This window comes from Bos mutus, chromosome 11, assembly GCF_027580195.1.
Source record: "Bos mutus isolate GX-2022 chromosome 11, NWIPB_WYAK_1.1, whole genome shotgun sequence".
Taxonomy (NCBI): domain Eukaryota; kingdom Metazoa; phylum Chordata; class Mammalia; order Artiodactyla; family Bovidae; genus Bos; species Bos mutus.
In genome coordinates this window covers 105,082,543-105,095,270 of record NC_091627.1, presented here as the reverse complement: position 1 = coordinate 105,095,270, position 12,728 = coordinate 105,082,543, and the positions used below count along the sequence as shown (strand labels likewise).

Here is a 12,728-nt window from a genome sequence, read left to right as displayed (position 1 = left end):
CTCCAGGTCAAGGATGGTGGCAGCCGGAGTGATCACATACCTGGTTCTCAGCCTGTCACTCCCCGATTCCGCCCAGTTTCGGAGCAAGCTGGAGACCGGTCTTTCCTCGCACTGCTTGGTGTACTGAGCCAGCAGTTCCCGAACCACAACCTGCACACAGCATAAACCGTTTGTCAGCCGTTTGTGAAAAACGTAACAAACACCAGGGTGTTCTTAACTGCTGCAGCCAGATAAGGTCCAGTGGCTTCCAGCAAACTTTTGTGCTCAGTGGTGTCAGACTCTTTGCGACCTCATGGACTGTAGCCCACCAGGCTCCTCTGTCCATGGGAATTTTCAGGCAAGAATACTGGAGTGGGTTGCCATTCCCTTCTCCAGGTGAAGCTGACTCTCCTGAATTGAAGATGGATTCTTTACCCACTGAGTCACCTGGGGAGCCCATGTCTTACTATATACATATTTGAATGTCGCTCAGTCGTGTCTGACTCTTTGTGACCCCATGGACTATACAGTCCATGGGATTCTCCAGGCCAGAATACCGGAGTGGGTAGCCATTCCCTTCTCCAGGGGATCTTCCCAACCCAGGGATTGAACCTAGGTCTCTTGCATAGCAGGTGGATTCTTTATCAGTGGAGCCAGCAGCGAAGCCCAAGAATACTGGAGTGTGTAGCCTATCCCGTCTCCAGCAGATCTTCCCGACCCAGGAATCGAACCAGGGTCTCTTGCATTGTAGGCAGATTCTTTACCAGCTGACCTACCAGGGAAACCCAGGTCTTACTATATAGTCATGCTTATTACACATTTCTTTTGTTTCTTTGAAGTATTGTCTTGAATTCTTGAAATCATATCTCTAGATAGATATTACCCATGACTTCATTTCAGGATAGAAAAGGGGGTGTCACAAAATACTGACTATGAAAAAGAGGCCATCAGGATCACTGTATTAGGGGTCAACGGACATAGACATTTTTGTAATTCCTGTTGTACAAAGGTGGGCTTCCCGGGTGGTGCTAGTGGCAAAGAACCCCCTGCCAGTGCAGGAGACATGAGAGACGTGGGTTTGATCCCTGGGTTGGGAAGATCCTGTGGAGGAGGGCATAGCAGCCCACTCCAGTATCTTGCCTGGAGAATCCCACAGACATGGCATCCTGGCCCACTATGGTCCACAGGGTCAAGAGGAGTTGGACACGACTGAAGCAACTTAGCTCGCACGCATGCTGTACAAAGCAAGTTGTGAAAATCAAACACTGCCAGCAACAGGGAAAATGGCGGCGGGCGGGGATCAACTAACTCTGACTAGAATAAAGATCAAAATGATATGGCACTCAAGGTCAGTTTCACTGACATCACTGGGATTAACACATTGTTTGTTTTTGCTCACCTATTCAATTTACAATGGCCCTAACTCCATCACCCTCCTGGTGGACAGCAAACAACACTCCCAGCGTTACACATTGCTCTCTCTGATTCCCACCCCTCTGCTCCAGACCTTCACTGCCTTTATTTTTCCACACTGAGTTTACTGCTACCCAAGGACATGAAGCGTTACAACTTGCTGCTGTCTCCTCATCCTTCTGCCTCCGGAAGTTAAGCGCCACAAGGTCAGAGTTTGTTCACGTTCGTTCCATCAAATGGCTATGGGAGTTGAGGAATCTTTCTTGAATAAGTGAATGAATAAATAAATCCCTTTTCTGTGTCCAGCATCTCATCTGATCCATTCAATTCCTTAACAATTTCCTTTAACTTTTGTCACTATGTCCACCTTTCTGATTTTGCTGTTGTTCGGTTGCTCGGTCGTGTCTGACTCTTTGCGACCCCGTGGACTGCAGCACACCAGGCTTGCCTGTCCTTTACTATCTCCCAGAGATTGCTCAAATTTATCTCCACTGAGTCGATGATGTCATCCAACCTCCTGCTCCTGCCCTCAATCTTCCCCAGCATCAGGGTCTTCTCCAATGAATAGGCTCTTACCTTTCTGATTTAAGCAAATTAAATTGGGAAAACACACGCATTTTAACTAGATTTAAAATTAGAAGGACATCGGGGCTTCCCCAGTGGCCCAGCACTTAAGACTCCATGCTTCTGCTGCTAGGGGCGAGGGTTTTATCCCTGCCTGGGGAATGAAGATCCTGTATGATGCACAGTGTAGCCAAAAAACTATTAACTTCTTAAAAATTTCTAGAACATAATAATCCAGTTTAGGTGTTAAACTTAAAAGACAGACACACTGGGGCCTGGCTAGTATCACAAAATTCCTCTGTTTAGATCTTCGCTCTTTTCTTTTTCCTTTTTGCTCCTCGTTTTTGGAATTGTTCCTCTTCTTCTAGGTCATGAAACAAGACAAGCTGATTTTTTTAAATGAGTCTATTTTCTGCTGCTGATGCACTTTGGTGAAGTTTAGATTAAAGGGTTGGAGCTATCAGCTACCATGGGGTTTGGTCAGGACAGTCTCTACATTCAATACTTCATTTGATAAATGACGTGGAGAGGCAAAGACAGATCCATCAGTCTCTCAACTGAGCATGCAATGAAGACGTGATTTCTTTTACCTCATATATGTGTTCCTGAATACATTATAATATACCATATAGTGTATATTTATATATGTACTATACCATATAGTATATATACATTATATAATAAGCAATAAAATGCAAAATATAAATTATATAACATTATATAAAATATATAATACACACACACACACACACATATATATGAGTGCAGAAGACACAGGTTCAATCCCTAGGTCAGGAAGATCCCCTGGAGTAGGAACTGGCAACCCACTCCAGTATTCTTTTTTCCTTTTTAAAAATTTTTCTTTTTTTACATCAGTATTCTTATCTGGAAAATTCCACGGACTGGAGGCTGGTGGGCTACAGTCCATGGGGGTCACAAATAGTCAGACAGGACTGAGCACATAACACCCACACACACACATATAATTTTTAATTTTCTATTTTAAAATAATTATATACACAAAAGTTGAAAAATTAAAATGAAACAGAGAGGTTTTGTCGAGTCATCACCCAGATTACCCCCAAAATGCTATCTTACACAGCAATGCGTGTGCATGCTGTTTGTGACTACATGGACTGCAGCTTGCCAGGCTCCTCTGTCCATGGGATTATCCAGGCAAGGACACTGGAGTGAGTTGCCATTTACTCCTTTAGGGGATCCTCCTTACCCAAGGATTGAATCCGCACCTCCAGTGTCTCTTGCACTGGCAAGTAGACTTTTTACCACTGAGCCACCTGGGAAGCCCTCATACAGCAATAGCGATGATCAAACTACGAGATTCAGTAAAATTTGTGTACACGGAATGTTTGAGTTGTAGCAGAGAGTTCATTATTTAAAAATGAACCTGGTAGTAAAAGAAACCCATTTTATACAATAAAATATATTTCCTCTCAATACAAATAGTCATATCTTCTAGGTCTGGTGTTTTGAAAACTTACACCAGATTTTCTTAAGACAACTTGTGATGTTATTTCTTTCCAGATGATGGTTTCTGTGGCTTTGGACACAGTTCTCTGGCTCAAAAGATGAAGACTCTTTATTTTCCTTTATCTACTTGATTACTTCCCAGGGACTGAGTCCCGCTGCACCTGCTCAGGAGTCCCTTCCTTAAGAGAACTCTGGGGAACTGAGCAGCCAAAACAGCTATATTCTTGCCTTTTGTAAAAGACCCCACCTGCAGAAGGAATCAAGTGACTCTGCAGCCGACATGTGGAAACCATGAGTCTGAGTAGTTATGCAGAATAATGATATCACAAACACGCATTTATAACGAATATCCTATGCATCAGGGAACACTGATTATATAGCACAATTACAAATAATTTTTTAGGTCGAATGGCTTTTCAAGGCATCTACGAAGCGACTAGCATGTCTACACACTGAGTATTTCACTGATTTATGTCAGCTACAGAGAAACTTGGATTAAAAAGCCTAACAAGTTGTGTCTGCTGCCAAAGCAGAAACACTTAGAGTCGATTAGGATAGAAAGCACGGTCTCTAAGGAAAAGCCAGCCCACGTCATCCTCTCTGCAGCAGGACAAGCCAGGCAGCGGGCGGCACTCAGGCTTATACCGAGTAGGACAACAGCTTCCTTCCAAGTGGCTGTACCTGTGGCCCTGGGGTCCCAGACCATGCTCTAGGCAGGACTGGCCATAGAACCCAGGGCAAAACAGAAGTGCAGAGCACCTTGTTCAAAAATGATTAGGGATTTCAAGACAGTGAGAGCAGAGTAGCAAACCAGCATAGGCTCTTCTTTTCTAAACATTTCATTTCGTCTTAGGGTATAGCCAGCTGGCCATGCTGTGATAGCTTCAGGTGAACAGCAAAGGGACTCAGCCATACATATATGTGTGTGTCCCTTCTCCTCCATACCTGACTGCCACCCAGGCTGCCACATAACAATGAGCAGAGCTCCCTGTGCTATACAGTGGGTCCTTGCTGGTTACTCATTTCACATATAGCAGTGTGTACATGTCCATCCCAAACTCCCTAACTGTCCCTTCCCCCCAGGTTTCCCCTCAGTAACCATAGGCTCATCCTCTCAGTCTAAGTACAGGCTCTTCTGACCACAGGTTTCATCCCATGAAGCTGGATCTGGCCCTCCAGGCCCCAGGAGGATGGGTAGACACAAACGGGACTGCGTGTCCTGAGTTTTTCTTCCACCCACATCTGGCAATGCGCGCTACCTAAGGGCAGTTCAGGAGTCCCCCGGGGAGTGAGGCTGAAGAAAAGGCCAACTGGGCATTATCTCCCACTGGGTACAGTAACGCTTTGCCTCTTTCAAGTGCTGGACATCCCATCAAGGTAAGATTTCTTTGAGGAGAATCTGTAATGATTCTCTGGCTAGAAGGAGAGAAAGAAAGAAGGAAGGAAGGAAAGAGACAGGGAGAGAGGGAGAAGGAGGGAGGGAGGAGGAAATAAAAGGAACAGAGAGAGAGAGAGAGAGCAAGAATGATTTCTGTACAGAAAATGAAGAAGCCACTCTGGCAAGCTCAGAAGTACAGGTAACAAGGCCCAGACTCAGAAGGCTCTCCTTCTCCCAAACCTCACACACAGAGTTCTTGAGGAGAGCCTTTAACAGTCAGATGCTGGAATATCTGGCTTTGAAAGAATTAGCACCAGATTTGTTACGAGTCAGTGGATTTGGAAGAGAAAACGAGAATGTCTGTTTGAAACTATCCTGCTTTTCTAAAAGGGTACTATCCCAAAGTCCCTTCAAGTTCCCCAGAATGAATGACCACATTTTGTAAATGCTCTGCACCAAATTCTGCCCCCAATCTTCACACGTCTGCCTCCCGCATTTCCAACGCCATTTCCCTCCTCTAAGCTGAGACTTGGTCCCCGGCATACCTCCACTCCCCTGTGGTGGTCTTCAGCCCCCACTAGGCCGGCCTCCGCCTGCCTCTGGCCCATTCACACATCTCCCTTTCTCTTCGCTTCTGCCATCATCTGAGGTGATTCTGTACACCTCATCTGTAGATCCCACCTGTAAACCTCCAGAAGATCTGTTGAACTATCTGTCTCTGACGTTGCTGGGTCGGGCAGGTCCTCAGCTCATGCCCTCATTCTTTCTCTCCAAGAGGCCCTCAGAAGGGGAGGGCGGCTGGTCTTTCAGGACGACTGGCTGTCATCCACAGCCCGGTGACCCCCGTACCAGCTGTTCCTCAGACCCCTCCTGGTGCAGCCAGATCTCAGATCTTTCAGAACTGATACCCCGAGGCCCTGTGATAGGGTCGCCCCAGCCCTCATCTCTGATTTTAGGAGCACCTGCCCCTCGCTCCCTCTAGCATCTCAACACCTCACCTGCTGATCGCTAGGACTCACCTATAGCCAGAAGGCTGGGGCCAGAGGGAACGTTCTTTCAGGTTTTCTAAAGGAACTGTGTGCTTCCTTTAGGAGCAGAGGGAGTCAGGGTCCTACAGCCTGAGGTCTAGCCCTCGCCCAACATCGTACCCATCCCAACATGCCGTTGTAGCACCTGAGGTCCAGGCTGTCTTGGAGAAGAATCTGGAATTCACCCCAGCGATGGGGGTGGGGAGAACAGTAAGGTGTGTGTGTGTGTGTGTGTGTGTGTGCGTGCACTCGCATGCAGCATTTGTTCTCTCAGTGAGGCCTTTCTTTGTTACTCTTCATTCCTTCTCTTCCCTTCCTCATCTTTTATATTTAAGGAAGGACTATTTCTTTTTTTTCTATATTTTACTCATAGTTCCTTTATTTTATATAGTAAAAATTACACCAATGAGTAAGAATGCAATAAATGTGTTTCTATAAGGGAGGGCCAATTTATTTTAATGGCTTTCAATATACTCAATTTTTAATTAAAAATTTTTTTTAAAAAAACTAGGAATATAACTACCACATGACCCAGCAACCCCATTATTGGGCATATATGCTGAGAAAATCATAATTAAAAGACACATGAACCCCAAAGATCATTGCAGCACTATTTACAATAGCTAGGACATGGAAGCCACCTACCTGTCTATCGACAGAAGAAGAAGATAAAGAAGATGTGGTACATATGCAATGGAAAATTGCCCAGGCATAAAAAGCAACAAAACTGGGTCATTTGTAGTGATGTGGATGAGTATAGAATCTGTCATACAGAGTAAAATAAGTCAAAAGAGAAAAACAAATATCATATATTATATCTGGAATCTAGAAAGATGGTACCGATGAACCTATTTGCCAAGCAGGAGTACAAACGCAGACAGAGAATGGGCAGGTGGGCACAGGGCAGGAAGAGGAGGGGGCGATGAACTGGCAGAGTAGGGTTGGCATATATCAATATACACTGCCATGTATAAAATAAATAGCTAGTGGGAAGCTGCACCACCAAGCATAAAATACACAGCACAGGGCGCTCAGCTCAGTGCTCTGTGATGACCTAGAGAGGTGGGATGGGGCGGGACGGAGGCTTCAGAGGGAGGGGGTACGTGTATAAATATGGCTGATTCACTTTGTTGTAGAGCAGAAACTAACACAACCTTGTAAAGCAAATCTCCTCCAATTTAAAAAGTTTAGGCCACATTCAGTTCAGTTCAGTCGCTCAGTTGTGTCCGACTCTTTGCCACCCCATGAATCACAGCACACCAGGCCTCCCTGTCCATCACCAACGCCCGGAGTTCACTCAAACTCACATCCATCGAGTCAGTGATGCCATCCAGCCATCTCATCCTCTGTCGTCCCCTTCTCCTCTTGCCCCCAATCCCTCCCAGCATCAGAGTCTTTTCCAATGAGTCAACTCTTCACATGAGGTGGCCAAAGTACTGGAGTTTCAGCTTTAGCATCAGTCCTTCCAAAGAATACCCAGGACTGATCTCCTTTAGAATGGATTGGTTGGATCTCCTTGCAGTCCAAGGGACTCTCAAGAGTCTCCTCCAACACCACCGTTCAAAAGCATCAATTCTTCGGCACTCAGCTTTCTTCACAGTCCAACTTTCACATCAATACCCGACCATTGGAAAAACCATAGCCTTGACTAGACAGACCTTTGTTGGCAAAGTAATGTCTCTGCTTTTGAATATGCTGTCTAGGTTGGCCATAACTTTCCTTCCAAGGAGTAAGCGTCTTTTAATTTCATGGCTGCAATCACCATCTGTAGTCACTTTGGAGCCCCAAAAAATAAAGTCTGATACTGTTTCCACTGTTTCCCCATCTATTTCCCATGAAGTGAAGGGACCAGATGCCATGATCTCAGTTTTCTGAATGTTGAGCTTTAAGCCAACTTTTTCACTCTTCTCTTTCAATTTCATCAAGACATGGCCTTAAATAAAAAGTCAAAGTCTCTTACCCAACCCCTTACCTCTAGAACTTCACTTCAGAAATAACCATTCTCAAGCAGTTTTCATTCTGCTAGAGAAGAAGCTTCCAAATGCCAAGGTCAAACATATTTCTCTTGCTTCCTATTTGGAACATGCTTTTCTCAAGCAGTTTTGTTTTTCCTAGAGTCTTGATCGACTATTTTCCCACTTGTTTCAAGAAGAACCATATGGCTTTTCCATCATGATTAAGCATTTTCCTGCTTCTTAATTATTCTGCTTGTTGAATAGAAATCATTTCCTTCTCAAAGTCATTCTTTTGAGCCCTCTGACTTCTTGTCCTAATTTGGACTAATTGTGTTGGCCACGACTATGCAGGTATTTCTTTACACAAACTCCTCTTGGATTAGCTCCAGAAAGCATAGATATCTTTATTTTTTTTATTTATTTTTAATTGAAGGATAATTGCTTTACAGTGTTATGTTGGTTTCTACCAAACATCAACATGAATCCGCCATAGGTGCACATATGTCCTCTCCCTCTTGAACCTCCCTCCCATCTCCCTCCCCATCCCAGCCCTCTAGGTTGTTACAGAGCCCCAGTTTGAATTCCCTGAGTCATACAGGAAATTTCCATTGGCTATCCACAGATATCTTTCTAATTCTTCACTTGTTTTATGCTTTTCTCCACCTCATCTACAAGTAATATTTTTCAGAAAGTGCATGGCAAAGTAAACTTCCCGAACATTTGAATATCTGTAAGTCTGGCTCATATTTGATGAATAATTTAGCTAGCTGTAAAATTTTACATTCAAAGTAATTTTCTTCTGAGTTCTAAAGGCGTCGTTCCATTTTATTCTAGACCCTGGCCACTGAAACTGTGGTCCGCAGAGCAGCAGTGTCACCGTCACCAAGGAGCTTGCTGGAAATGCAGACGCCCAGGACCCACACCAGAGTCCAACCGTGACAAGAGCCCCAGAGACGTGTGGGTGCAGTGGGGTCCAGCCTCCAGTGCTGCAGCCAATAGGGCTGAGGTGAATCTGACTCTTTTCTTAGCAAATCATCTGATGTTTCTTTTCAGTCTAACGTCCGGAGGCCCTCTCTCTGTCCTTACTTGGTGATCTGAAATTCTCCAGACTGTTTCCAGGCTCTGACCTTGTCTGGTGGGTCCTGCCTGTTGTGAAGAAAGACTTGTGACTGTCTTCAGGTTTGGGAAACTGCCTTCTTTTATTTCTCTGATTTCATCTGCCTGCGTTCTCTGCTCCCTCTTTGGGGAATGTCATCAGTTTCCTGGACATGATCATCCATGTCTCTTAGCCTTTCCCTTTTACTTCCCTTTTGGCTTCCCTGGTGGCTCAGTTAGTGAAAGAATCTTCTTGTGACGCAGGAGACCCGGGTTCGATCCCTGGGTCAGGAAGATCCCCTGGAGAAGGAAATACCTACTCCAGTATTCTTGCCTGGAGAATCCCGTGGACAGAAGAGCCTGGTGGGCTACAGTCCATGGGGTCACAAAGAGTCAGACAGGACTTAGCAACTAAACAACCACCACCACAAATTCAAAGTCTGTGGTTACACTGGACCGCCAGGGAGGTCCCCAGGATGTTTTTGTTTTATGGATGCAGAGTCATCACGTATCTCCAGGAATACTAATTACTTCTTGCTTTCTCCAGTGCCAGTAGTTCTATTTGTTCACCTGGCTCCCTCTTCCTTAAGTTTCTGACTATCCCGATTAGATAACCTGTATTACAGTATGGGGCCTTCCTGGTGACTCAGAAGGTAAAGAATCTGCCTGCAATGCAGGAAACCTGGATTCAATCCCTGGGTCGGGAAGATCCCCTGGAGAAGGAAACGACAACCCACTCCAGTATTCTTGCCTGGAGAATCCCATGGACAGAGGAGCCTGGAGGGCTACAGTCCATGGGGTCAAAAAGTCAGATATGCCTGAGCAACTAACACTTTTACTTCACTTTCATTATGGTATTACTGTTCATTTGCTTAGGTGTGTTGACAGTATTGTGCTTTTGTAAGAAAATGTTCTTATTTTTAAAAAATGAATGTTGACATTTAATTTACACACACGCGAGTGTGCACGTGTGTATAGAGAAAACAAGAATGAGACCACACTCTTAACATTTGGAGGTAGAGAATATGCCCAAGTGATATTATACCAATAGTTCATTTTCTCATGAAATTTGTTTGAAATTTTCAAAAGTTGGAAAAAAGAAAAGCAAAACAAAATATCCGAATACTCGGGAAAATACTCTGGTGGCGGAGAGGGGACGGTGAAATCCCTAAGAAATCAGCTCTCTTACTGGAAACCAGATATGTGCTTGGTTTTTAAGCAAGTAGGACTATAGGTCATTTGAATTTTTGCATATATTTCCTTGGAGTAATAAACAGTGTGAGCAAAGCCTGTGGCTGATATTCCTTAGGAAATCTGCCACAGGGGGTTAAGAAGGGACCTGTCCTAGGGTATCTCTAATGAAGCAGAAGAAAGTTATAATGGGATTTCATGGGTGTGGACAGTAATTGGATTTGGTGGAGGGTATAATTAAATTTCACCAAGGGCTCACAACCTCTGCCCCAGGGAAATAATGAAAGGGTCAGATGACCTTCGATCCCGTTCAAAGGGAAACATGTAAAGCATGCTAACTGCGAAGCACAGGCCTGCTGTGTCCACAGCTCCTCAGTCATGGGGCAGCAGCCACGGTGCCTGCTGGATCACTAAAGAGACGCACCTTCAGATAGAGGGTTGAAGGCACATCAGTAATAGAAGAATACTATGAAAAGTATTGCCTACAGGTCTCTGAAATATCTACCTCTACTTTGATAAGTGGATTCAAAGCATAATCCAGTCCAGAGAAGGATTTGCTGTTGTTTAGTCACTAAGTCTTGTCCAACTCTTTGCAACCCCATGGACTGTAGCCCTCCAGGCTCCTCTGCCCATGGGGATTCTCCAGGCAAGAATACTAGAGTGGGTTGCCATTTCCTTCTCCCGGATGTCTTCCTGATCCAGGGATTGAACCTGTGTCTCTTGCGTTTCCTGCACAGGTAGGAGATTCCCACTGTGCCACCCGGAAAGCTTACAAGTGACAGAAATTCCCCTCTATTCTAGTTTGATGAGAGTTTTTAATCACAAACTATTGTTGGATTTTGTCAAATGCTTTTTCTGTGTAAACCAATATAATCATATAATTTTTTTCACTTGATATGATGGTTTACATTGATTGACTTGAATGCTGAAGCAGCCTTGTACACCAGCGAAGAAATCCATTTCTTCACGGTGTATAATTCTTTTTATACACTGCAAGATTTAATTTGCTAAAATTTTGCTGAGGATTTTTGTATCTGAGATCATGTAAGGTTTTGATATGTAGCTTCCCCTTTTTTTGTAGATAATAATCTACTTTTGGTATCAGAGTAATAATAGCTGTATAAAACCAAGTTGGGAAGCATTCTCTTCTTTTCCATTTTCTGCAAGAGATGGTGTAAAATTCTTCCTTAAATGTTTGGTAGAATTCTCCAATGAAACCTAGACCTGAAGATTTCTTTGGGGGGAGCTTTTTTATTATTATTAAACATTAAGTTTCATTTCTATTACAGGACTACATAGGTTGTCTATTTCAAGTGGCTGTGTTTGGGTCTTTTGATAGAGGAAGGTGAGAGGGCCAGATGTGGAGAAAGGAGCAAATACCTTGACTTCACAGCCACCTGCAGCACCTCTGGGTGGCAAGCTGAGGGACAGTCCTGGGTTCTGAGGCTGGAAACACCTGCCAAGCCAGGTCATAAGCCAGCACCTTCATAGAGCTTTACAAACCAGCACCGCAGGATGAGCTGAGAGAAGGGACAGTGTGAAGGTCATCGTTGAGGACTGAGTTGTTTTTCTTAATGGAATACAGTTGCCTTATGACGTGTTAGTTTCTGCTGTACAAAGAAGTGACTCAGCCACATGTATACATGTATCCCCTCCCTTGTGGCCCTCTCCCTCCAACCCCACCCCTCGAGGTCTTCACAGAGTACTGAGCTGAGCTCCCTGTGCCGTACAGCAAGTCCCCACCAGCTATTTGTTTACACATGGTGGGGTGCACTGATTTTGTGCTCTGTGTTACACAGGGGCGGTCATGTCCACACTTCACAGCAGCGTCTCAGCACCTGGTGGCAGGGATGAGGACGTTGGACTGGGCACAACAGATCCCTGGGACTTTTCGTTTTCTTCCACTTTGTTCAGACTGAGTAAATTCTATTGACTTTACAGATTTTTTTTTTTTCTCGATCATCTCTTCTACTGTCATTCCACCAATTTGTTTTTTCAATTTTATTTTTCAATTCTACAGTTACACTTGGGTCTCCTTTTATTTCTTCCGTCATTGCTGAAATGTTCTGCCACTTTTATCTGTTTCAAGAGTATTTGCAGTTACCTCTAAAGTAGTCTTTTGATGGGTACTTTAAAATCTTTGTCAGATAATTCCAACACCCGATTCTTTATGGTATCATCATCTGTTGATTTTCCCATTCAAAATGGGAAAATTTTGTGGTTGTCCTTTTTGTTGTTGTTTTTATAATGAGTGATTTTTCTACTGTATCCAGGGGGGTTAGATATTACTTTAGGAGATCGTGTTTAATTGTGAGGTGCAGTGCAAGGTCTGGGGGTGTGAATGCTCAGCTTCCCAGCGAGTGCTGCCAGTGCTGCTCTGGCACAAGCAGTACACTGGCTCACACTGGCTTGTTGTGGACAGGTGGGGTGACACTCCAGCTTCCTGCTGTGTCACACTCATACCAGACAAAGGGGGATGGGGAAGCAGCCTGCCAACGAGCCCCAATTCCTACTACTTCTTCCTAACTGACAATGGGTGAGGGCAGAGGCTGAACTTCCTCTTGGCTTCCACTGAAACTAGGCAGACAGGAAATGGAGTATTAACTAACCCAGCTCACACCATTCCACTCCACCCTG

At 44.5% G+C, this 12,728-nt stretch overlaps 1 protein-coding gene across 3 annotated transcripts in view; it reads right to left on the bottom strand.

The window, feature by feature from the left end:
* The window catches only part of ACOXL (acyl-CoA oxidase like), a 329,296-nt gene that overhangs the window by 100,558 nt on the left and 216,010 nt on the right, over positions 1 to 12,728 (bottom strand). For all 3 annotated transcript variants that reach the window (XM_070380058.1, XM_070380059.1, XM_070380060.1), the window contains exon 14: positions 41 to 150. In XM_070380058.1, coding sequence (XP_070236159.1) covers positions 41 to 150 — 110 coding nt within the window. The remainder of the gene's footprint in view (positions 1 to 40; positions 151 to 12,728) is intronic.